This window comes from Aptenodytes patagonicus, chromosome 1, assembly GCF_965638725.1.
Source record: "Aptenodytes patagonicus chromosome 1, bAptPat1.pri.cur, whole genome shotgun sequence".
NCBI classification, from domain to species: domain Eukaryota; kingdom Metazoa; phylum Chordata; class Aves; order Sphenisciformes; family Spheniscidae; genus Aptenodytes; species Aptenodytes patagonicus.
The window spans coordinates 79,794,632-79,821,611 of record NC_134949.1 but is presented as its reverse complement, the minus strand read 5'-3'; the positions used below and the strand labels follow the sequence as shown (position 1 = coordinate 79,821,611).

The window sequence follows — 26,980 nt, the reverse complement described above, 5'->3', positions numbered from 1 at the left end:
TACAACAAACTTGAGCTTTTGTATTGTTTCAGGTTTCTGCTGTGTAGAACACATCCTAAGCTAAAAAGATACATCCAGCCTATCCTCTGATCCACAGCCTATCCATCCTGTTGATCAATATACATATTTTACATCAGGACACAAAGTGCATTATTATATAAGAAAGCACAGGGATCTATTGTCAGGGCACCATGCAGGCTGGAAGCTCCCTGGGGGCCAGGGAACTGGGGGAGACTCCCAGATTGGCAGGGCCACAGCTCGGCACTACAGAACCCAAGCAAAAGAACAGGGTGAATCAGAGCCTAGGCCAAAAGGCACCTCCACGGTCACGAGGCATGGCCAAGCTGAGAAGTCAGCCTGTAGGTCAGGGTCCAGATCAACAGCATCCATAGCCAAACATAGACACAGCTGTAGCAGAACCAAAGACCAACACTCCTTCACCATAGCTCAGGCAGAGCCTCAGAGCTGAGATTAAATAGTCCCCAGCCTGAGTGTGTGTGGAGGCCGCAGGTGAGGCTGGTCAGGGCCATTAAGGCCTATGAGTGCCCCCAGGGCCCTAACACCCATTACCCCTTTGCAAGATAAAGAATTTATTATTTTGTATGTAACTGAGTTCAGTGAGAGCACACATGGGAGGATAGGGCTCCTGATACCCATTATAGTGATAACATGGTGCTAAGTGTCGGTGAAGAAGACCTTTAGGAGCAGTACGTAAAGATAGAATACAATCCCCCCTCTCCATCGAGAGTTTGGCTAGACAGAGGGGTTTGTTGTTTTAAAATGTGCCATGGGATATTCGAAAACCAAAATCAATTAGCATTTCAGATTTCTAACCAATCCTAAGGGTACTTAATCAATAGCCCCTTTAAGAAAACAGACTTTATCCTTCTATCTTTTGATCAAGAGCTGTGATTTACTAGGAGGTGCGCTTGGCTAGGGAGGCCTACGAGAAGAAAAACAACTGAGGATTTCGTCCGTGGGCCTGTTTTGGTAGAAGCCAGAGAAAGTTGAAGGTAGGGCTAGGAACTGAATAGGGGCGGGAATATCATTTTGTTATACAAAAGGCCTGGATGGGGCAGCAGAAGGTTTGCTTAATTGCTTTTTTTAAGCAGGGTTGCTGGAACTTTAGGGTGAGTGTTCAGGGCTCAGCAGAGGGGCTGAACTGCTGGAGGCTCTGGAGAAACTGCAGGGATGTCTACTGGCTGGTCACACAACAAGTGTCAAGTATTTCCACGTACCCCTAACATGATAGTGGTGTTGGGATCAAGCAGTAATCTACTGGTGAAAAATGCCCGATCCTTAGCTAGTACAGCATGACGCGAGGTAAATGAGACCACGAGCTCCTCTGGCAGCAGAGAGATTCCTTCCTCCTGTCTCAAGTGTCATATCTTGGCAATGTCAGGAATAACTTGGAGGCTAACAGCACAGGACAGTCTTCTGCTGCTCTTCCCCTTTGTAAGCCTGTGGGATAAATAACTCTAAAGCATGCATTTACACGGCCAGCATGTGACTGCAAGCCTTCCTTCCCTCCGAGAAACAGAACTATCAGGTTTAACTGTCAGAGGTGCTTAAGTCCTGTGATTGTATGTCCACACTTTCCATTGCTTTGTAAAAAACTAGATATTTTACTAGCAAAATGCTGCGTCGACTTCAAATTTCTCTCATGCATCCAATTCAGCACAGGGGCCTTCCATAAAAAATATTCTTGTCTATTCCTCTGTAATGGGAAATCAGTATATGGTCGTAAATAGCATTCAGCAGATGTCTGATTGTTAGTTTATCGGTGTCAGAAGTTGACATGAAACAGAAATTGGAAACACAGTGTAAATGTATGCTATTTTGCAGAATGATCATGAAGCATTTGAAAACTTTTCTTTCTTATTAAGCCATAGCAAAAAGTCCAGCTCTCAAATGATGTCAACTCAAGTCTTAAGTCCTCTGTCCCCTTCTCTCATTCCCATCACCACCTTGAAGGCCTGCTAAGTTTCAAATAGGACTTCAGAGAGAAGGCTGCATAAACCTAATTTTTAGGAACTGAGAAGAGCATAAAGTAATATTATAAACAAAAAAATGTTGAGCAAATTGTTTGCAGAAGAACTGGGCATGCAGTTGTATTGCTCTCCATCTGTGGCTTAGCAAATCCTTAATTTATGAGCTGAGGAAGGTTTGGCCATTGTTGGCATCTGCTGGGGACAACCAGCAGCAACAGCAGCGGGGCTTGAGGTCCAATCTCTGCAGCACAAGCTGGTTTATTCCCTGAGATCACCCATTCCTGATTTACATTAGACCTCACTAGCAAGACGTGCCAATGCTAAGGGAGGGGTGACCCAGCTCTTGGTAGATGCTTCGGGGGATGCCTTAGGTTGGGTTTTGTCCCCATAGTGCTGTACACGTCTGGTTACAGCTGGCGGGGGACAAGCGAGCAAGAAGGAAGGAGCAACTCAGGAGATTTGGCGTCAGTGGGGCAGGCAGGAGAGCTCTGCGTGCAGTGGCAAGAATCTGGGGGCAAATCTGTGGGACACAGTGAGAGGGAAGGATGGGAAAGAAGGTGTCCAGACAGCCTGACGGGAAACAGAAGGTCTTTAGATGAGAGGGACGCAGAAGTGCGTGGGCTGCCCTGGATGACAGTCAAGCATGTGGCTCTGCTCTCCTCGCAGAGCTTGCCTGCCGGTGGATTTTCTTATCTTTCTGCTTGTCCTGGTGGGGTTACAGACCACCTGGAATACTGTTTTGCATTTTCTGCTTGGACATGCTCGGTTCTTCCTACAGGAAAAGGTATTTTTCACCAACGTAGCACGTGAAAAGCAATACTTGTGGGTGGGAGCATGGGGGAACGAGCAGGGGGTTTATCCTGGGTGAGAGGGCTCTTGCTGATGTCCTCAGAAGACCAACCCAAAGATGGTACCGCTCTGTTTTTTCTTACTCTGTTTACAGCTTCCAGAGGAAGTTTTTCCTTCCTAACCCCTACAGCCGAAGGTGTGTTTGTGCAGCAAGGAGCCAGCTCTCCAGCAGGTTTGAGTCGCAAAAGGCCCGCATAAATATTTTAGGTTTATATCCAGTTACCGCCAGGAAAACCCTGCTTAGGGGACAACGAGGCGCCCGCCGTGGGAAAAGGGGCGGCCCCGCCGGCTCCTGGCCCCGCCCCCGCCCCGCCCTTAGGGGCGGGGCGGGGGCGGGGCCAGGAGCCGGCGGGGCCGCCCCCGTGGCCGCTGTAGCAGGAAGCGGCGGAGCGCGGCCGGGCAGCGCCTGTGGAAACGATCGCGGCGTCCCGGGGGGCTGCCGGCGACGCCCGGTGAAACTTTCTGTAGGGGGAACCGGGTAGGGTCGCGCCCCTCGCCGAACCGGAGTGAAGCGGGGCGGGAGGGTTTCTCGTCGTCGCCACCGGGCAGCCCCCGGCTCCGCCCGCCGCTGCCGGGAGAGCCGTGCGGGCGGCGGGGGCGGCAGCGCCGGGTGCCGCGGCCGCCTCCGCGGGGCGGCCTGACATGAGATCATCGCCGGCGGCGGCAGCGGCAGCATGGCCTCTGCCAGGAGCGGCGTCCGCGCCGGGCCGAGGGACGAGGAGGCCAACGGCGACCTGGACCGCTCCCTGCAGCAGATGCTGCGGGCGATAGCGGAGGAGCGGAGCCGCGCCGGCCTCCGCCAGGAGATCAGCGGCCTCGGTGAGTCGGCGGCCGGGGCCTCCCCGCCGGGCTGGGCGGGAGGGGGAGCGGAGGGGCGGGCGCGGAGCCCCGGGGCCGGGCGGCCCTCGGCGGGAGCGGGAACCCCCTCGCCCCTCCGCGGCTGCGGGCTGGTTCGCCGGGTTCAGTCTCCCGGTTCCCCGGGTTCAGTCTCCCGGTTCGCCGTGTGCAGCCGGTGGCGGTGGCCTGGAAACCTGTTGGGTGCCGCCGGGCTGTGCTGCTGTCGCGGGGGTGGGCCCTTTTTCCTTCCGAAGTCCCCCAGAACCGGAGAGAGCAGCTGTCTGCTCCATTGTCTGAAATGCCCTTGGAGAAAAACGGTCAGAAGGCACCACGCGTATAAGGCGATATTTCTTTGAAGTATAAGCTATGTATCGTGTGTTTTGGAATACAAACAGAACAAATTTTTTGTTACTCTTGCCAGTGCGTGCAGTCATATGGCTTTCAAATGATGTCTGTAGATTTTTTCCCTCTTCTGAGTCAGACACCTCCCTTCTCTGAGTAAATGACTTCACGCTGCTTGCCATGCTCTAGTAAACAGATAACGTTGTGGCTCTTGGTGGTCAGTTGGTTTTTTAAATTGTGGAGGTTTTCTTCCGCTTTCTGGCTATCTTGTTTATTTACATCTTGATTGGTGCAAATTTTACACGACATCTTTATTTAGCTTTTGGCAAGGTCTATGCATTGCAAAGTAAAAGTTTGAAGTTGAAATGCAGTTGACTTTGGGTGGCAGAGTGGTACGATATCTCCCTTAACCAAAATCCTTCACATCAGGAAACTTTGCTGGCTAGGCTAATGAATAGAAATAATGCATTTTTATGTGCAACAGTAGAGATCATAGATAGAAGTTTTTGATGTGAGGAGTGGTTTCTACCTTATTCAAAACTTCTGTATATCCTGGACTGGACCTGTCCTCTAAGGGGATGAATGCCCAGAAGTCTTTGTAGGGTCAGGCCATTAAATTGTGAAAATTGATGTGCAGTGCTTCTCTTGTTTCTTCCATGTGGCCTTTATTAATGGCTCATCCTTCCTCAGCTCATTTATAAGGTCCTAAAAGTCTTTGTTTCTGAGTCTTCCTTAAAAACTCAGAATGACTTTTTATTCGAGTTTTACTGGTTTTGTGATGTGGTGGCATGGGAAATCTCTCCAGTTCTGTCTGACCTTTGTGCATCAGTTTGTCTGCCAGTGCTTACTGTGGTCTCCACAGGGAGGAATGGGCTCTCCCTTCTTTATTTTTGCCTTGCATATAATGAAAGCTTGTGCAAACAAAGAGAAATGATGAGTCTTTCTTGTTTCTTTATGCTTTTTTCTAATGGAATTGGATCTCTGGGTTTTACTGTAGTGTAAAAACATTACAGGGCCAAATAAAGTTTTGTGGCAAAGAAACTGTAAACAAAACAGAAAAAACCCACAAAATCTCAATGCCTGTGAGATTGCACTCATTGAAAAGCTGTTGTCAGCTCATGTTTGGCCATATCATGTTTGAATGAAAATAAAGACTCACAGGAATTGGAAGAGGGAAAAACTGTGTTGGCTGGTAAGAATGTAGAAATGCTTCCTCTCCACTTGTGTTTGAACACATCCACAATAGCTCATCACGAGAAGTCCTGCTGTGTAACTTTGGGATAAACGCGCAAGTAATAGGACAGCATTGCACCTCTCTTCTACCAGATGAAGGCTGAAAGGAAAACCTCAGGAGAACTGCTCAGCTTGTTGCACTGAGGGGCTGATCCTGGCTGTGGAGATTTGCCTGTGTATGTCTGTACCTGTGTGGAAATGGGTTGTAGGTCACCACAGGAGTGCCTCGGATATTCAGTTTTTATATCCAGGGAACGGAGCTGAACTTTTAGCTGAAAACACTGCAGTTTGCCAAGCTGTTATGCCTTTCCCACGAGTGCAGTGTCCTGCAGGTGGAGAAGTGCCATAGATCTCTCTGCCCAGGGCAGCTACGGGTGTGATGGACCTTCAGCTGCGGTGGTTGTGGGACAGCATGGAGATTTTAATGCAGCGAGAATCTGTTTTACGGTGGCTATTTCTGAGCGCAGTTGCTGAGTATCAGTTCCTGCTGGCACTCCCCTTGCTAATCCCCAAGCATTGCAGAGTCACAAAGTGGGACCCCTCTCAGGATTAGAGATTGCAAACTCAGGTTGCCATAGGGACATTTAAATTGTCACAGCATCTGACCGTTTTTTTAAAATCTATACATATTATTACTTAAAGTTTGGGAGGAACATATTGGGAAGCTTCCTTAAGGCCTAGGAGACAGAGAATTTCACTGTGCTATAAATCTCCACTTTTGTATATTGAAGGATTTTCTAAGATCTTCATTTCATTGAGTGCTGCATGTTACTTGATATATAACATTGTCACTCCCAGTGAATGAGTGCTTTTTTTCCCTATTTTGTGATTTATTACTAGGGAAGTAAATAGTTTAAATACTTCTCTTAGGAAAAACACTGAGCTTTTGGAGTGGTGCTCACTAGAAATTGTATTGTAGATGGACAGAAGGTTATCAGGTGTAATCCCACAGCTTAAATTTATGCATGTCTGGACTGCAGTAGCAAATGCTGTGGCAGGGCACGCAGCATAGATCGGAATAGCCGTAATCCAGCTATGCTGGGCACTAGCAGCACAACAGATGTAAAGGCTTTTCCTTGAGTTGAGTACTCACGGAAGTAGTCACAGTCCCGTATGGGTTTGGGTTGGCTAACACAGAGGTTTTGCCTGCTCTTTGTGCCTGGGTGCTGTTATTCAAAACAGTCCCAATGATGCAACCTGTGGCATGTCACCCATTGGGCTGCAGGAGGAGCATACCCACAGCTGGTTTTATATTAGTGGTGTTTCTTTTTGTAATGGCCAAATCCTTTTCAGCTGTGTCAGTAGGTTAAACCTGTTGTGAGTTTTTCTGAGTTCTCTTGAAATCAGCTGGCAAAGACTTTGACCACGCTCAATTCTGGTTTTTCCCTGAGTGCTGTTAACCCCTCAACAGTAAAATGGGACTCACTGGGTCATAATTTGGCCAGCCTCTCTCCTTTTGTGTATTTCCTTTAAATGAGCCCCTAGTCCCTAGCCTAAGGAGGAAATTGCTATTTTTGCTGACACTGGGTTTTGGTGAGAGGAATTGCTTTATTTCAGGAATATCACATGAGCATTTGGACAAGTATTGTCCAAAAATAGAAATCCCCTTGCATGGGATTTTCCGTATTGTCCTGTTTGTGTAATGTAGAAAATATAGCAAATCTGACATCGTGCTTCAAAATAATGACTCATGTGTGACTCCTTACCAAGCTGCTTAGGAGGAAGGATGATGCTTCTCTGAGAAGAAGTCTTGGCTGGATGTTAGTGTCATCCAATTGTGTGCAGAGTATTACACTGGTGTTGTGCGCAAAGCTTGCTCTGAAATGCTGTTTGTTAGAATGTTTCTCTGGCAAAATAGTTCTCCTGTGTGGGGGAATGACAGACTTGCTGTATGTCTCCTCAGCCAGGCTGCGCATAAGGCTCTGAAGTTACCTTTTTGGCCAAAGCCCTGAACTGGGAGGGTTTTCTTTTCGGTTGTGCCTGAAACTGCCGTGTAATGTTGTCAGATGCTTAATTTCCCTGTGTCCTTCTGTCCTCCAGTAACAAATTGCCCTGCCTTTAGTGCTTGGGTGGAGGTGTGACTTTGTGCATACTGGAATTATAATGAGTAAGAAAAAATAAATAGGTAGAGCTGAATAATGTCTTGAACTGTGGCTGATCGGTAATGGAGATGCGTAGCCAGGCGAAAGGTGGAGAAGTCATAAGGATCCTGAGAAGCAGGTGGCTGCCCTGTGGGCTGCAGGAAATCAGGAGTAAACAAGCAGTGGAAAACTGCTGCCACCAGGCACTGAAGGTCTTGTTATGGTGGTGGTCACAGGTGCTGATGGAGAGGTCGGACCCTGCAGAAGGCCTGATAGCCTTATCAGTAATGAAATGTCTCTTCTGTTTGGTTTCCTGGTGGTAGAGGAGGTGTTCTCATATTTGACCGACTGTTGATGAGAGGAGGACAGAGGAGGGTGTACTTGGCATAGGGACAGCAGAAGGAGGAACATTCATCCTCAAAGTCTGAAGATTGCTTGGACTTGTTTGCGCAGCAGTGCACCTCAGGGCTTGTCATGTGAGTAAAGACAGTGGGATGATTCATGTGCCAAATTATCTTGATGAATAAAGCCTGGAAATAAATAGGTCTCTAGGCCTCCTGAGAGAAGGAAAGGTAAGGTGGCATACAGTAAGTGCTCGTGCGTGTTGTTAAAATATGATGGAAACATAAAGATCCAAGTGGGAAAACGTAGGTAGAAGTATGAAGAACGGTGGAAGAAATTTTTGGAAAGCAAAAGAGGTTGAGATGAAGAATTAAAAAGAAGAATGAATAATTTGGATTTGAAAGTACTAGATTCAGGCCTTAACTCTATCATAGTGTAATAACTTTTAATTAAATTATAATATTCAAGAAGGATATATTTGCTTCTGAAACTTTGAAGAAAGTGTAGCCACTGAGTAGGTGGAAGTGTCTGCTGATATTTGCTGCAGTACAGAACTGGTTTGACAGGAGTAGCTTTCATGCAGAAAGAAAACATATTCTTCTTTTGTGGTTCTTCCTGGAGCTGGTTCACTGAGTGCTCAGTCAAAGGTGAGAAACTACAGAAGCTGGGAAGCTTTGTTTTCTTTCAATCTATGAATAACAAGAAGGTACAAAAATCACGTCTGTCCTAACAAAAACTTGAGGAACATATACAACCGAATTCACTAACTACAGGTAATGTCCCCTGTAATGAGTTAGTTTAATATAAAAATATGTTGATAAATTTACTTTCTTTTCATTCAACACATTTAGAAGGATTTAATTTGAGTTTAAAATACAGGTTTTATTACTTGTGCCTTAATATTTGTACAAGTACTTTTGTCCTATTTATAAAACGTTTTACAGCTAATGAATATGAAATGTTTAATAAAAAATGAATAGTCAAATACTGAAGAGGAAAAAAAAGATACTAATATAAGTAACTTATAGTAAAATAAAAAAAATGTTTATAGAGTAGCTTCCTAATCAGTAAAAAAAAATCACAGCGTTCCAGCCAGGAAGAATCTGTATTTCTTTCCAGGAAAAGTTCTAGAAAGTACAACTGCAAAGCAAGATCAGAACAGATTATTTAAATCAGAGTTGAAGTAGGTACTTTGAAGTCAAAGTGGTTTAACCAGCTCACCCTGGGTATCGAACCTCAGATTTGTGTTGGAAAAAGATGAGCAAATAGCAAAGCAATTCCAGTGTGAAAATGGGTATAACATCATTTTTTTTTTTTTTTTTTTTTAGAGGTAGAAGGGGAAGATGATTTTAAAGCTGCTTTTTTTTTTTTGCCTGGCATGGAAAACTACCTGGGAGAAATTTCTGAAATCAAGCGTGCGTATAGACATTTGATGCGTAGTTGAGTGCTTGGATAGGGTGGTGCTGGAGAAACCACAGGTGTAGGAGAAAGGGCAGCTGGAGCCAATTCTGAGACCCAGTGGGTTTGGTCATGGGATGGGAATGTGTTTCTGCTTGTCCAGCAGCCCTGTGTGTGGGACCGATGGGGTTGAGGAACGTGCTCACTAGGTCCTGTGAGGGATCTGTTTTGCTTTCTATCCCAGCAAGGCCCAGGGGCAAGGAGCAGGGCTGGCCGTGCTAGAGAGCTGGGTGGGAGAGAGGAGCTTGCGGTGCTGGTCTGGGCCTCAGCAAACAGTACTCATGCAAGGAGTACTGTTTGTACTCCAAGGACAACAGGCTCAGGCAAGTCCGATGGAGGGTAATTTTGGATGCTTGTATCGGGGCTGGAGCGGGTAATCTTAAAACCAGGGTGCCACGCCAATTTTTAAGGTAATGTCTCTTGCTGTAATGCATCAGTGAGAACAAAGTAGTTGAAGGCGGCTGCTAGGAAACTTCCTTTCTGGCAGGGCTGTGCTAGATGGCATGCTTTTTGTTGATGAGATTTCTTTCTGTTGGTATGACAGAGCAGAAGAGAGGCTGTGATTTTGCTGTGGTGTGTTTCTGTGCTGTGGTGGTAGGAACTGAGCGGGGGGACAAATGAGAATCTCACACTGGGACTGGGAGACCTTGTGAGGTTGGGATAGGATTGTGTAGGATTACAGCCAGAGGCAAATAATGATCTTTAATGTTAAGGCTGAAGAGAAAATAACTGGTGTCAGAAGGAGCATTGAGATCTTTTGCCCTAGGATCCCATCCTGCCACTTCTGCAGTCAAGCATAGGATATGTAGGAATATCTGTGTAGGATCAAGTCATGGAGAATGGCAACCTGGGGTAAACTCTAAGGCTGCAGCCCTCCAGGGTAAATACCTTTTTTTTTTTATGGTCGTTCATTTAAATTTCCATTTTCGTTGTTTATTAGAACCTTGTTCATGCTGCTGTCACTAATGGCCTGTCAGGCTTTCCATTACACACCAGTGTTTTCAGGGGATTTGTAATTTGGCTATAAAGGTTAACTTCTGTCAGGAGCTTGACAGACATCATCCCAGATCGATAATACAATGTGGTCTTTCTTTTATTACAGCTTTTACATGTTTTTTGAGCAGCTAGGTTATTAGTTTATTCTTTCTTTTTAATGGAGATGAAGCTTTACGGGATTTTCATGTCCTGCTGAAGAGTATTCATGTTCAAATTATAAGAGTCAGACTGGACATGTCAAAGTAACGAGGCAAGATTTTTTTAAAAAACAACAGAAAAAACCCCAAAACCCCACCCCAACAAAAAAAAAAACCCAAATACCCTTCAGAACATTGTTGCCTCAACTAAATAAGCAGTTTAGTTTTTAAAAGGAGGCATGCTGCTGTTCATTGTTGGATGCTAGCAGAAGTTGCTGTATACCCAATTTTTTGAAAATGAGAGTCCCTCAGGGCTGAATTATGAATCTGTAAGCCTGACAATGGGAAATAGTCAGGGTATTTTAAAACACCCATCTCTTATGTATGTAATACTGTAGTTCTAGTTGATACCTTAACTGTTTGGTTGGTTTTGTTGTTCTAGCAGTATACTCTCTAAATCTTTAATAGGGTACTAGTCGCAAATCCATTTTGAAGTCTGGGTTCTGTTTTGAACTTTAAGATGGATGGGAGGTCTGTCTTAGGAATAAAAATACAGCTTACCTTTACAGTTCAGGATGGATCTTCTAAGGGTTTAACAGTATATCTGGTTGGATTCTTTCCAAAGAAATGAAAAATTGAATTTCCTGAAGTATGAAGTATGTTGGTTTCCACTCTCACCGTCTGTGTTCAGGATGTTGATCAATAGAAAAAGCTCAGAGGATGCAAACTTTTCAACAGTTGAAATACGGTGTGTTTTGTGTTCCAGCTACATTTTGGGGAAAAACAAAACCCTGCAATTAAGTAGTTAGTAATGATTGTTGCATCTACTTATCCTTGTAAATGGGCTAAGTAGGATCAGGGTAGCAGCTCACTGACATTGAAAGTATTACCATGAAGTGAATGATAAGGTGTAAGGAAAAAGTCTGTACAAAATCAATTCATGGTCTCAGGAGCCCACTGAATAGTGAAGCTACTTTCTTCCAGTCGATATTCAAAAGAACGTGAAACAAACTGCTTTTGGTCTGTTTGCAGCCCCTTGGGCTAAACAGGGTGAATGTCAAAGAGTCAAAGTTGCTCTTTTTCCGTGTGTGTGATCCCAAAGAATGTATTGATTACTTTTCTCGATGCAGGAAATAAAATACAGTCAGAATACAGAAACACCAGATACAGCATCATACCGCTCCTGTAGAGGAGTTGCGGTAACCTGGGCACACTTCAACAGCAGTTCTGTTGACTGAAGTTAATCAGATGCAGCAACAGTCCTAAGTAATTTTTTCCCTGAATTCTTACTGTTTAAGGCATGAATACTACATGTAAGGATTTATAGGGTTTTCTGCAATCCCATTTTAGAAACAAGGCTTTAAAACTGAAGTTCTTGTCATTTTGGTTTGCCTGATCTCTAGTACTGTAGTGCTGACTGTGTGCTAGTACTACGCAGAAGTTGAACCCTGAAAACAGTAATATTCTTTATCTTCCTTCTCTGGGGGTTCCTTAAACATATTTCATTAGGGGTCTCAAAGTTGAATCCCTTTGAGGTGAATGTATTGTTTTGCAGGCAGATGGGGTGTTGTGACACGAAGAGCGATTCCTTTTGGGGCCATGTCCTTCCTGCCACTGCAGAATGAGGAAACGGCTACTGGTGCTGGTATTTAGGCTGTATCCGGTGTTAGAAAATATTCTTTGCATAATTTTCTTTCTTACAACTGGATCTGTCAGAAGACATAGCACATGGCAGGCAGTCAATAGTCCTTCATGTTAGGACCAACTTCGAAGCATTCCAGGCTGTTTCCAGGTACAACGGTGTGCTGGACATTCAGAAGTGCATTTGAGGCCACCTAATCTGTTGTACTGTGTCTGGTTTCCCTCGTGAGAAATTGCATCGCTGGACTTTGTCTCTCCTCTTTAATCAGGATGTGCTCAGTGAGTCGGGCTAAGGCTGCCCCTGGTTTTGATGTTAGTGTTGGGGTGATGAAAATCTTTATGGCTCAATAGCGACCTAGCTTTTTGTAAGCTATGATGCAGAGGAGAGAGGCCCTCTATTCAGTAATTGCCAGAGGCTGCCTCCATGCCTGGATTCTCAGTTTCAGGAAATTTGCATTAGGTGTTGCTACCACTTTGTCAATCCATTGGGGCTGCAGCGTGTAGGGTCTTCTGTAGGAAGATTGGCAGCACTTAGCCTTTGAACACTTGGATGGTGTTTCCCGTGATCAAATGGATGTGGAAGATGTATTACTTCTGATTATCTATATCTGGAAGTAATAGAGGTACTTGTAGCTCCAATCTCTGTTTGCATGTCTGACTACCAAGCTTGGATAAAAAGGAGTGAGTGGGGAGTTCTTGGTCCTGTCTCACAGGGCTTCGTGTGATCAGCAGGAACTTGAGAGATGGATTAAAATACCAGTGAAACTTGAGCTGTCTTTGCACTGTGAAGAGTTTGATTTAATTGCCTTGAGATGCTGAAACATCATCAAGGTGAGGGAAGTGTTTTGAAATGGATTTATAGTATTCTGCTAAGAGCTGTGAAAGATTTCACCAGAAATTTATTCCTCTGCTTTTTCAGAGAACAAATACAGGGTTTCTTGAATGTCTAGCAATGCTGTATTTTCAATAAGGAGCATGTTTACTTACCTGCCTTGAAGGACCTTAAGAGGTGGATTTTAAATTTCCATAAAACTCAGCGCTCCATAATAATACACAGGATGTTTAGTGTGATTTAAGTAATCGGTCCTGAGGAGATGAGTTTATTGCCTCGTAAGGGTCACTTCTGCTTAGTTATTGCCTGAGCTCATCTTTTCAGAAACAAAGCAGTAAGCTCATCGCTTGGAGGTAAAGCTCTGTGTAAGCCCAGTGGCTTCCTAAATAGTCATGATCTAGCTTTTTATTTACTTCATAGGAATGCTTAAATACTTTTTTTTTCTTGTTTTTAATGAGAAGTTTAATTCTGCCTAAATAATGAAGATCTGAATGGATGACCCATGTCTTTCATAACAAGGGTGACTAAACTCTAGTCAAAGCGTCATGTGAATTGTTAGTAGGCCATGTTTTACGTGAATAAAGGGGAACTAATTTCATCCTCTTTGATCTTTGATATTGCAAGCATAGATTACATTATGCAGTGTTCTTTAGTCTGACTCAGATTCATACTGGATTGTGTTTCTTAAGCGACTTTTTTTCCTTTCAGTTAAAAAAGAAACAGATGTAAAGGTGTACATGAGGTGCTTTGGGGATGCAGGTGCTTTAAAAATGTTCTAGGATCAGAATAGTTATCGTGAAATTTTTCACTTTCTTCTGCTCAACAATGTCAGGCTAACTCATTTGTTTTTATATATATATACACACACACATCTATATATATTTAATCCAATGTATTGATCCTATGACAAGATAAAACTTTTTTTAATGGAAGAATGATGCCTTTAGTACTTGTTCCATGTTTGAGTGTGCCCAGTTGCTCCTAGAAGCCAATGGGGAAAAAGTGATTGTGAGCCTAACATGAAAAAGTAAAAAAGCAAGCAAAATGTAAGATCCAAAGTATGCTGTTGGCTACTTTTAAAATTTTGCTGTTTTGCATTTATTTCTAAAACAACATCTCTAGGTATCGCCAATATAAAGAGATTAAAAAGTTTGGACTTGCTTGGAATCCTGTCTTGAAGCTCACTCTAATGTTTTGCTCTGAGGCTTTATGATTTGACTTTTGTAGATGGTACTAGCAATGTAGGTGTTGCACTCTGAGAAGACTGGTGTCCCGTTTCTGGAAGCTCTGCAATCCTCTGCACGAGAGGCAGTCTGCCTTGCATCCGTACTGTAGCACGGCCAGGAGCACCACCTTCAGCTGGTGATATTGTACTGTCACGAAAATTTTCAGGTGTTGCCAAGGTATAGAAGGCTGTCATCCATCTGATGCTTGCTTGAGACTTTTGTCAACCTGAGGTTTTACCGTTCATAGTTCTTTTTACTGGATGTTCCTGGCACTACAGAAGAAGGGGGAGGAATGAGTCACTCTCTAAACTGGAACACAGTTGAAGTCTATAACCCTGCATGCACGCACTGAGGGAGGAATGTACCAACCATTAATGCTGAACTTCAGAGATCTGGATTTAGTGTCTGTTCTTCTGTGGATTTCTTTTGTGATTTTGGGCAAGTTGCTGGGACTCTATGCACCTGTGTTCCCCATCTGGTATTGGGAAATAATAAGCTGTTACCTCAGAGGGAAAACTCTCCTATGGTTAAAAACTCAACTAATATCTTAGGGACAAAGGGTGAGTGGGAGCTGAGAGTTCCCTCTGTAAGCAACATCCCAGAAGAGTGGAATAGCATAGCCACAGTGGAGTGCACCAGAGAAAGCGTGGGTCCGTCCAGCACGGACTGTCCTCTTCAGTCCTGAGCTCGCTGGTTTGGCAGAAAGATTGAGCAAATGAGAATAGCAAGGGAAGCAGAAGACTGACAGTTCATATATTGCAATATTAAGTGATTTAATGGCTTTGTTCCCTGTCTGAACAAAAGCAATGCCTGTAAATAACATAAATTCTGCTTTATTAACAAAAACCGTAAACACAGAGTTGTCTGTGGGTTTTTTGGGTCAAAACTTGAATTCTGAGGTCCTTTCCAACCTGAATTATTCCATGTACCTATGTACCTGCCAGAGATGAAGAAAACTCCAGGTTTAAATTTTTCATCTTGTATTGTTCTGAGTGGGGCAAAAGGGGGAAATCAATCATTCCACTTTCCTGGCAAGAAACTTTAAAAGGAGTCACAAATGTTTCTTCCTCAGCAAAATGCTGTGAAAAATGCAGCAATTAAAAATTTAATGCTTACCTTGTACTTGTTTGTCACTGTCTCTGAAACCTGAGGTTGAGGGCATTTTCTAAAATTTACAGAAAACAAAAGGACAGAGGGGAAATCGGAGTTTCTGTGACTGTATCTGAAGCCTTTATGTGTCTCTTCAAATGTAAGATCTATGCCTCAGTGCTTTGATGATTGAATGGAAGAATATTAAGATTTATATTCTTTACTTCAACACTCTAGTGGCAACATCAAAAGGTAGTAATCTATGTGATCAAAATCACAGGGGAGGGTGTTTATAAGCCCAATGGTGGGGAAAAGTAGAAAAAGACATTGCCTTCCTGTGCTTTTGCTGGGGAATTTTCTAAATAAGACCTTTCTCTACCAACTCACATGTTCCTACTTGAGACCTTGTAACCGTCATGAGATAGGGGTAGTGATTTCTCAACAGATAAAGGCTGTGACTGTTTCTGGTTTTATAAACCATATTGTGTAACGATTTTTTAGTCTGGAGAGAGTGGCTGGTTGAGGGTGTTTGTGGTGGGTAGGAGAGAGACCCAGGGAGGGAGGGAGGGAGGGCAGAAGAAACAGAGCTGAAGTGTCAAACCATAGTCGGGTTGCAGGTTGGGGGCAAAATGCCAGGAAGTCTCTTAAATATTTTGTCCAATATCATGTTCCCTGGGCCACTTCACTGTAGTACACCCATGTGCGAGCCTTCCAGATCTGTAGGGATTCGTAGCTGTGCAAGTCTCTTCTTTGGAGGAGAAATGGGAGTAGTGATGCTGGTTACAAATGGAAAGGGATGGCATGTTTTCAGCAGCTAACATGTTAATGGTAGGCTAAACCTCTATTTATTAAACCGAATAGTAGCTTTGCAGTAGTTGTTCTCTGTCTTAAGGAGTAGGGTGCTGCTGGCTTTAGGGCAGTTGTTTTGGATTCTTTCTGACTGAAGTTACTAAGTCACGGATGTTACTAAAATTCCTCATTTTTTTCCTCCTTTCTCTCTTTTAACCAATAACGACCGTTTCCCCAGAGAGCCATTTTTTCTTGTTTTCAGTTGTTCTGTTGTGGACTAAATTAAAATCTTGTGCTTTACTTGAGGCAGTCAAGGAACGATACCTTTCCTCACACATACGAGATGCCTGCAGCACAAAAGGCTGGTGTGCTGTCAAGGGGATTGATGGTCTCCAGATCTACAGTTCTGCAAGCTCCATGCAGTGCCTACAGGCCGGCTTTGGACTGGTTTCTTGCCCCTTTGATGGTTTCACAGTGAAGTGATAAGCTGTTAGAAGAAACATTTTTCTTCCTTGTATGAATGTGGTTTGTTTAAAGAGAGGGGCCTGGGAGGTTTCACTGGGATGTATGTGAGTGGGCAGACACTCTTCATTTTTATTTTTAGCTAAACAGCTACATTTGTTATCTTAGAAGCCTGTGTTAATAATAATGGAAATGCTAAAGGGAGTGCTGCCTAATTAACTGAAATATCTAGGCACTGGCAAAGACATTCAATTTGTTGGATATAACATTAAGTACCGCTTTCGAAAGTCTCCAGGCTAAAGCAAAGCAACCTGAAGTGGGATTTTTTAAAGGGCTTGTTTTTTTAAGAAGTACCTCCTTCTGTAGATTAGTTGTCTTATGTATGCATGTCAAGTTGGACACCCAGTTGAGAGATGCAGTGTCAAACAGTTTTGTTTTGGTGGGGGTTTTTTTGTTGTGTGGTTTTTTTTTTTTTAAATCTTGGCCGCAAGATGGGTGAAAGTGTTGGTTGTCAGCTTCTAAAAGTGAGTGGGTTTGTGGTCTAGAAGGTAGGTGAGAATTACAGCTTCCAGTGTGAAGTTGCCAAGTGCTCGCTCGGAAAGCTGCCGCCAATGTTTCTACTTAGAACAAAGAAACTCAATTTGGAAAACACCAGTGTGTGATAGTAGGCATGTGTAGGAAATATCTCTGCTTCCCTGCAAACAGCTGTTGCAATAATTACTCCTTCCTTCTGCCTTGACAGGGTGATGCTAAGTAGCAGCCCGCAGCAAAGATAAGTTGCTAGGGGAGGTATATACATGAAAACATCAGTAACAACCACAGTCTAGGTAGTTTTGTAAGGCTGGAGTTCTTCCAAAATGCGATTTGCTGGTTGTACCTGATCTACCACAATAGTCTCAGATAGTGCTTTGACAGTGGTATTGATTAAGTGTGAAAATAGAGACACTGGATGTCATAAATTTACAGGACTAGCAGTCTTTAATCAGAGTGATTGCTTTGGCAGAGAACAGAAATAGCATGTATATACAGTGTTGAAAATGCATGCTTGTCCTGTTACAGACAGATTTCTGCAGTCCAGCTGTGCCAGCATGCTTCATAAGTTACCAAGTGATCTTCCCAGATTGGATTTAGGTCTTGGAAAGTTTGGGACTGTTGCTGGTAGGTCCTGGAAGCAGCAGTAGGGAACATGTAACCATTTGTCCCTCTTCCACTGGGTTTAAAGTGATTGCATCCAGTGGAATCAAGGTTGCCTCTGTTAAGGGAGGATGGTTACACGTGCGCTAAATTCCCACAGTTATGTCAGTTAGGAAACACAGAAGCTTTTTGCACTGGTTTCTTATGTGAAAGGCATAACTAGGCGATTCCTCTGGTGTTATCCTAATGAATAAATTAAAGCTGTGGAAGTGATGCTTCAGTCCCTCATGGAATTGCACATGGGTTTGAGCGAGGTTTGGATGCAGCTTCTGAGGAACTGAACTACCATGTGCTATGGGAAGCTGAAGTACCACAAAGTAGCTGATGACTGTTGGATGAAAATGAGTTTATTACTTCTGTGCACTGAAGTTCAGTAGCAGATAACTGCATCCTGTAAATTGTGTTGACCCTTGCTATGATTAGATATTTAAAGTAAACTGGCAGATGCCTGTAAGATGCTGTCTTGATTTGGTATTTCATACTGACATAGGATATTTAATTATTTGTCTCTAAATTTAACATCTAGGATTGCTCTATCTTGGAAAATATTTCTCAAATTATTTATGGTTCAGGTTGAATTCCGCTTTTTCAAAGTGAATATCTGTAGATGGTGCACGGTAGTTCATGCTTTTAAATCCTGTGGGCTTTGATTCAATGTCAAGTGTTAACTAAAATGATGGTTTCTACAGCGTATGTAGTAATAGAAGAGAGAAGACTGACAGGAAGAGGTGTGAACTTTAAGAATACATTTTACAACTTTTTTTCTAGAGGAGGTTGTGTTTGTGTTCTCAGCCATGATGACATGCAGCAATCTTCTGCAGTGGAAGAAGAACAAGTGCAAATGGAAATGGAGAACTGAAACAAATGTGGATGAAAGAAAGTAAGGTCTCCCCCACCTTCCCCTTCTGAGTAATACAGAAACCATCCCAAGGAAAATAAAGGAGAAAACCACAGTGCCCAAGGTCCAAGCACTGAGACTTCTTGATGCTTTTGTGTAAGCGAACAGTTGTTTTTCTTTGATATTCTCATTACCTGCATGAAATGAAGTAACAAATAAGCAAAATTTTTTTTTTTCAGGATGGGAGGAATCAAAAGAGGGTCCAAATTTGAGGAAGCTCTAAAACCCCAGCCAAACTTTGTGGCTAGTGTTCAAACTCAGGCGTGTTCGGTTACATCTTTCCCTGTCACTTTTAGTGGTCTTTCGAAATACTGCACAAAGATTTGTATGTCCGTTACATTTGATGCTGGCTTCCAAAATGCATTACAGCACTGTAATATATGATATTATGTGGCTGTCATGTAAAAATAAGCATTCACCTTAATGTTTGTGTTGCTAAGTACAGGTATTCATATGCTTAGGATATACTTTAGCATGAGTTGCAGGATCCAGCTGAGTTATTCTCTTCACATAACTTCCACAAAAATGTTTTGAGGAGTTGGAGTTAAATAATACATTAACTTGTGCTAGACCTCTACAAAGTCATTCTGCGTTCCTCTCAGTGGGAGAAAAAAAATATGATAAAGGTGATCAAAGTGGCAGGTGATATGCGAAGTTTAGAAAGCGGAAATTGGTGTTCCAGAAACTGAAGTTTTCTGAGGTGACCAGAAGTACTTTAGAAAGCAGTCGAGGGCGTAGCTAAGATGCGTTATTGGTGTCTAGAATGGTGAGGTGAGTACTGGGCAGAAAAATCTTAGTTTGTTAAGAAATTAAGAAGGGAAAAAAGCCCAAACCCAAAACTACAAGAGGACGCTTACCAAATCTAGTACTTGAACCACGATGTCCTTTCTCCTACAAGGTAACAGCTCTTCATGGGAGTTGTTCTACTGGGTTTTAGCTGTTTTCTGTATAAGGAGGTGCTCAATTTGACCTAGAAAAAGCAATTCAGTCTGTGAAAGAACTTCTCTTTGTGTATTGTTCTCCTTTCATTGTACATTACAGTCATGCCTAAAGCCACACTCAGGATAACTTCTGTGAATCACTTCTCTCTTGGGTGAAATTCAATAAAACAGAAAATAACAGAAAAGAATCGTTTGAATTCAGAAAGAGCTGTATAAGATCTTAAGAGTAAGAAGGCAACTGAGAAACATGGTGTGTTGGTTGATTTGCTTTTCAGTTCCAAGGGTGTTCCTCAGGTGGGTGGAATTGTTTCCATTGCTGATGCAGTGGGCTTTTATGAATTTAATCTTGAAAAATTAAAACATATTAAATATTGAGCTTTCCTTTTTGTTAGGGCTCTTTTCCTGCGTTGCATATTGTTGATAGAGGCATTCAAACCAGAGAGCTCTGGGCTGAATTTCCTTAATACAAAGCTGTGCAATTTCATACTGTGGTTGTATTTTAAGTGTTGCCTTTGAGGGCTGTATTATACCCTCTTCTAGTCTTGCTAATATGTCCTCTTGTACAAGAGCACGTTTGAAATCTTGATCGTTGTTCCTGGCTGTGCGTGAGGGTAGATCTTTTCTTCTAGTCGTGCTAGAGCTCTGCAATGAGAAGATTTGAAGAGCAGGGAAGAAGAGGAGATAGTTTTGTGGAAAGCCATGTACGTGCCCAAAAACTGGTTGCATTAGAAACTCTGCCACTGGGTTTAGCTGATTTACAAACATCGTGTTCACAGAACAAGTTGGTATTACCTGGTTTTGGAGCTGTAATAGTTCCATAATAGTTCCTCTGTTCAGTGCAGTCAAAAGAGGAAGTCAGGTGTTAGAAGTTATGAGGGAAGGGGTAGAAATCAGTGGTTTGCCACAGAATGATTCCATGGCACAGGCTCATCTTTAATACTATAGACTGGAAAAGGTTCAAAGAAGGGCAGCAGAGGTGCTATGGGGATGGCTTCCATACAGGGGATGTTAACTGGTAGGCTAAGACTTTTCAACCTGGAAAAAGGATGCTTCAGGTCTTGTGTGTGATGGAGACTTGTAAAGTGGGTGGCACGAATACAGTGTATAGGCAGTAATTGCTCACTGTGTCTTCCTGTGAAGAAAGCCATTGCATAAAATTGGTAAGTAAAAAAAAAACCCAACTCAAAACATGCAATGTATGGTAAAAGCTGTGGGGTTCATGGTGACAGACAGTTGTAGGCTGTAAAAGCTTACGTGGGTCCAAGGAGAGCATGAACAGGTGAGTAGAACAGAGATCTAATGGGAACTGCCACATACACAGGTCTCTGGCACAGAAGGTCACTGACCTGCTAATCACGGGGGGCTGTGAGGGTCCTGAGGAGAAAGGTAATGTGCTCCTACCTACATCATCTACTCCTCCCTGTCCATCTACGTTGCTTGCTGTTTAAGGCACAATACTGGGATAAACAACCTTTGGTCTTGACTCACAGTTCTTACGTGCTGGTTTTGTAGTCATTGGAATTGAAAGGAAAATGTTCTCCAAGTGATTTCCTTATCAGGAATGCCCTGTAATAGCATTTCACTAGGTAATGGCTTACTACAGAAAGAATTTGAAATATTTTTTCTTTAATTTCATACTTCACAGTTCTCAGTTATCTGAATTTAGCTTCTTTGTGCTGTTTCTATGCTGTTCTTGTAGTAACTCTGTAGAGTTACTGGATATGTAACTTTGATCATTAAACCCAATGTAAGAAATTGTGCTGCAGAATAATACCCCAGTGTTAATCCCAGGCAGCTAATAAGAGATAAGAAAAATAAGCCCCTTTGTGTCACTGTTTAATTAACCAAGGCAGATCAAGGTACTGGCATGGAGTTGGTTTAGGAAGAGGTTAAACTGCAATTTTGTGGTGTCTTGTCAGTACACCCAAAGTGGTAGTTCTAGGCAGTTGATGACAATTATGTTGCTAACCGGTGCCTAAATAGATCTTTGGTATCTTTCCTGTGTTTCCATTGATGCTCTTAGGCTCATCTATGCTTATGCTACTTTGGAGTGATAATCTACAAAACCGAGAGCATTTCTGACAAATAATAGCTTAAAGCACATCTTTCTTTAACTACAAATGAAATATTTGGAGGATTTTTTTTTTTATGAACTGATCTGTCTCTGTGACAGGATGAAAATACTGCCTCATCCTGACAGATGGAATAGAGTCAAGGAGAGCTGCTAAGTGACTTACTCAAACCAAAAGAGTTGGTGATGGGGGGAGACAACCCTATTCTGGTGGTTTTTGACTTGAGCTTTTTTCTGGAATGCTAACTTTTTCAGTAAAATCTTGGATTCATATAAAGGGCAGCATACTGCATTCAGTGCCTCCGTTAACGTGTTTGAGGTTTGTTTGAAGTCCATGGATGATTATTTTTTTTTTTGGTCAACTTTGCAAAAGTTGAATCTTCAGTAATGTTATGCAGGCAATCCTGAAAGTGAGGACATCTAAGTTTTCATGCCTCCTGTACAAAACAGGATCATTTGGGAATGCTTCTTTTTGAACTTAGTGTCTAAATACGTGAAAGAGCTCCCCCGAAATGGTCAGGTGCTATGTTTATAGCTATCTGACTCTGCTCCCCACTGTTTTATCTCCTTCTGATTAGACTCTTTTCTCTTATGATTTAGGTGTGCCGAAGTGTTGTGCCTTTTTCCCCCCCCCACTTTGCTACTGAGGAAGTACTTAAACTTTTGGGCCCTAAAATAAATGTTGAAAAAGACCCTTCAGTTGCTGAGTTGTTAAGCCCTGCTCTCTGCTTTGCCCTCTACTTTGTGTTCCCTCCCTCAGGAGGTTTGCAAGGCCAGAACCTCTTTTGGTTGCTTTTTTTTCTTCCTTGGGGCCTTTCCCAGGTGAGCTAGAGCCACATCTTACACTTTTTTTTTTAATCCCAAAGTACTGTATTTTGTTGTTGAAAACCTGCCGAGACCTTCCCTTTCCCAGACTGAGTGCTGCAAACGGTAGAATTGGTGCTTGTGTCTGAGGATTTTCTTTGCCCTGTGCCCTCCTCTTCCCTTTCTAAAAGTCTTTGAGCCTAGTAGTAATATTGGGGCTGAATTAAGTCCTTGAATGGATTAGGCATGCATTAACTGTTTGTATCTTTGACTAGAAGTGCTATCACTTTCTTCTTATGCACAGTATTAACATACAGCATCTAGAAAGACTGCATGGTATTATATTAATGAATCTAGAAGCTGTGGTCTGGTATCACTTTTGTCTAGAGGCACAGAAAGAAGGCAGTTTCTGTTAGGAGGAGGAGAAGAGGTTAAAACAGTAGGAGATCGTAAAACAGATTGTAGGTTTTAGAGATGGTTGTAGGATAGCAAGACCAACTTCTTTTAACTTTGGTAAAAACATTATTTAAACATAAAAGACAAAGTAACTCAAAAGACAGCACCTGATGTATGAGATGAATATAGGAATTACTTTTCTAGTGATAAACATTTAAATGGAACAATTACGACAACCTCTCAAAAAAATTTGCTCTGGAAGTCAGGATAATAGCTAGTTATACCCAGTAATAGTCATGTATAGTTAGGTGCCTGGACTATACTTAAGCACTTTTATACAAAATCAACAGAAAGTGGTGGAATAAATGTACTACCACTTTTTCTGTTCTTTGTACAAAGTATTTCTTTTGCAAAAGTCTGCAAAGAGGAAGAGGTCAGTGCTTTCTCTGCATTTGGTAGGTCATTACTGATACTGTTAATAAATCAGAAATAACTGACAGATCAAAAACCTAAATGTCTCCTTTCTGCTAATGCGGTACTGAGTCAGATGAAAGCAGCTTCACGGAGGAACCCTTCTCCAATCTCTTGGCATTGATTGTGTCTGCACTCCTCTTCCGGCTTGCCAGTGGCTAATTAGGAGGTAGAAAGAAAGAAAGACCCAAAGTGCGTTACAGAAATACTATAATTACATTTATTAGGAAGTCTGTGTACATGTGTTCAATTAGCACCAGCTATCCTTGTCTTTAATTATTTGATTTTGGTAATTCAGTTCTGCAGCCAAGCTTCTTGTTAATCAAGGCAGATTTACACAAAACCCTTGTGTAATGCTTGAGTATGGGAAGGCAACCCTGGGGGCAAGGATTTGAGTGACAGTGCTGCTTTACCATAATCTCTCATCAGTTTTGTTTCATGCACTCGTGTGTTAGGCTCCCATAGTCAGTGGCACTGTGGCCGAGGCAGGGATCACTTGTGTGTGACACAGAGGAGAAGGGATGCCACCTGCCAGGTCCTTCCCTTGTCTCTTGACTGGTGAGGCAGGACTAGCTTTTGGGGAATCGGGCTTGTGGGTACTTTGTGTTTGTTTTTCCAGGTGGATTCTGTGGATTGTAAAGGTGAGTTCAAGCTTCATCCTGGCCGTGCACCAGAGGCCTTGAACAGAGAGTTCCTTCGTTGCCCCTCTGTTTCCGTGGTGCTTCCGGGTAGGCGTTGGCCGTGGGCCTTCCCTTCCCCGGCCAGACGTGGTTGGAACGGGCCCAGTGTTCAGAAGGAGCCGGGGGGGTTATGGTGGGAGATGTGTGCTCCTGGGAGCCTGTCTGGGGGCCGTGGAAGCAGAGGGCTCTGCAAGGAGAGGCCGTGGAGAAGGGGCCGGCTGGCGGCCTTGGGGCCCCGTGCCCAGGGCCTGAGGCCATGCCGGTGGCCGGTGTCACCGTGCCCATTTGCATGTGGAAGCCCATTGGCTGCTTGCGGCATTGCCCAGGAGCCTTTGCTCCCTGGCGCATCATCGGCGGGGCTGGTGTGTCACAGGGGCCTGGGCTGGCAGTTGTCCGCCCTCCTGGAGCGACCGCGGAGGTGGGAGGAGGCGGGAGAGGCAGCTCTCCGGTTCCCCCACCCCAGGAGCTGGAGGAGCACTTCCACGCCTTCCACGCGTCCTGTGGCATGGCATCTGCGTCTCCGAGTGGCCTTGGTAGGCATGCTGCGTAGGGAAGGGCAGAGGAACAGCCGCCCCAAGCAAGTCCGGTTCCAGCTCCCCACCAAGGACTGGCGGGAGGAGCGCGAGTGGGAGAGGAGAGAGGCTGCTGCCGCCGAGCTCTCGGCCCCAGCGGGTCCATTGACTGCTTCCCCGTGTGTCTTGGTGGAGCATGGGTGGATTGGCAAGGATTGCCGGCCACCCGTCAGGGACAATTGGTGGAGGAGACTTCTCACTCATCTGCGTGGATGGAACAAGCCCTGTACAGTGAAGACAGCCCCTCTGGCGCATACAACCCCCCTGGCGAAGACAGCCCCCTGGACGAAGGAAATGCCTTTTGCAGAGCCTGTTTATTCTAGCTTCGATTTCTTTTCTTTGTGTCTAGTTTTTGAATGTATCTAATTTCACCTTAAAAAAAAAAAAAAGAGTGCATTTTCTTTGTTATGTGACATGAATAGACAAATGCTTCTTTGCTTTCTGTGAAACCGTTCTTGTGGTACCTGTTGTATTCATCTGTTTGTTAAATAACCAGTAAAAGAAATTTCCCAGCCAAAAGCTTGGCCAAGTAAATCTTTAAAATCAGCATGGGGGTGGGGGGGGAAGGTGGCAGCCCATCTACTGGGAGCAGAGCTTTTTCAGATGCAGTCTTAGGGAGGAGCTGTAAGACAAAGTGGTGGGAATAACCCTAGTTTGGTTTTGAAGGGAGTTTTGTGAACATCAGTCTTCAGGAAAGTCCAATCTTATTTGCAGTAATTCAGTCGCTGTCATATTCAAAACGAGAATTTTAGAACAGCACTCTTGTTTTTAACTAATTTGCAGGTCTACCTTTGGGCAGCACTTTGGGCAACTGATCATTTTAAGTGGTGGTTCTGAGTTGATGTGTACTGCCACAGTAGTGGAGAAATGGCTTTTTAATGCTTAACTGGTAAAACCAATGAGCGATGAGTTGATGGTGGTGGGTGGAAGAGAAGGATGACAGCCCAAGTAGGGACCAGCAGCGTGGTAGCTGTGCTTCCGGCTCTTGGGCATGGCCTGTGCTGCAGGGGCAGGAAGGAGGAGGGGAGCGTTCCTGTGCTGGGTCCCACTGGTGAGCGGGGGAGGTCCTGCCGCTGTTGGGGCGGGCCAGGTGGGACTGTCCTGTGGCTCTGGTCCAGAGTCCCCCCCCCACATGCAGGTTGTCTGCCTCAGGCACTTGGTGAAGGCAGGGGCTTCCTGAACTTCTCTCCCCTGAGCGCTTGAGTCGACCAGTGGGTCTCCTCTGGTGTCTTTGGAGGACCTTTCCCCAGCCTGGCTTGCTGCCGGTTGTGCTTATATTGGAGGTCTCTGGCCTAGATGTCACATGGGTCATCTCACCAGATAGGCCCGTGTACTGGGTCTGGCTCGGGTGGAGTTAACTTTCTTCTGCACGGTGCTGTGTTTCAGATACGGTACTAAAACAGTTTCCAATGTGCATTTCGACTTCAAGAGGTCTGTAAAATGTTACAACTCAGCTAAGTGCAGTATCCTTGATAACCCAGTTTGCTTATACAGCTATTGATTGAAATTAATATATATGGGTTATAAGTCAACATGCGTGGGCTCCAACTGTTACTTTTTTCTTTTGAAAACGTATGGCTTTTTCATGCTTTGTGATACATTTAGAGATGCCACATAACCAGCGTCCTTGGGATGTTACATCGAGCTCGGTGTGCTTCGCGTGGTTCCTTTTGAGTTCAGCCCAGGACGCTTTGAAGTTTCCCTAACCCAGGGGTCACCCGGGGCGCCGGCAGGAGCCGGAGCCGGTTCCCTGACCCCCGGGGGTCACCCGGGGCACCAGCCAGAGCCGGAGCCGGTTCCCTGACCCCCGGGGGTCACCCGGGGCACCAACCAGAGCCGGAGCCGGTTCCCTGACCCCCGGGGGTCACCCGGGGCGCGGGCAGGAGCCGGAGCCGCGGGGCGGGGGTGGTGCCGCTGTCCCTGGTTCTGGCGCGCAGGGGAGGCCCCGGGGGTACCCCACCACTTTTCAAGTAGATTTTTTTAGTGCTTGGCTTTCCTACCTCCTCTCTTACCTGAGGATAAAGTGTTTAGTGAGAAGGGTGTGGCAAAGGGGAGATGATACATTTTCTGAACTGTTTTGTTCAAGTACAGATGATGATGGTAAATTTACTTTAAACTGTTGTATAGTACGCTCCTCATTGCTATGTCATCTGTGTTTTCTACAGTGATTTCATGCAATTGTTTATGAAGCTTTTAATGCAACTTATCTCAGGTTTTGAAACAGTTTTGCCGTTATTGTTGAGAACCTAAGTGCCTATGATGCCTCGAACCACAGGGAGAGAGAGGATTGGCAGCCTGAGCAGGAAAAGATGTAGGTGGCATCATATGACACTGTATCATTCCTGTCTGGTGGGGCAGAGCGCTGGAAAATCTTTGGTGACAGTGGATGCATAGATCTGAGAGGAACGTGTGTGCTCAAACATGCCAGTTTGTGGCCGTTCTTGTGGAGTTTTGGGAGGCTAGAGGGATCTGGCAGGGCTTCTGATGTGATGTCTAGGAGATGAGTAAAAGAATCTGATCTCAAAGAGGAGGTGATGGGGGGGACGTTGAAAATCACCTGAAGGCTGAAGGAAAGACAATTGATACACTTTTTGGTTAGGCAATTTCTACTTTTTCAGACACTTAGTCTTTTTACTGCTGGGTGGAGC

At 44.2% G+C, this 26,980-nt stretch overlaps 1 protein-coding gene across 2 annotated transcripts in view; it reads left to right on the top strand.

Annotated features, from left to right (window-relative positions):
* The first annotated feature begins 3,239 nt into the window (after positions 1–3,239).
* Positions 3,240–26,980, top strand: part of KIAA0930 (KIAA0930 ortholog) — a 77,951-nt gene continuing 54,210 nt past the window's right edge. For both annotated transcript variants that reach the window (XM_076344219.1, XM_076344209.1), the window contains exon 1: positions 3,240–3,659. In XM_076344219.1, the coding sequence (XP_076200334.1) occupies positions 3,515–3,659 (145 nt within the window). In that variant the 5' untranslated portion in view covers positions 3,240–3,514. The remainder of the gene's footprint in view (positions 3,660–26,980) is intronic.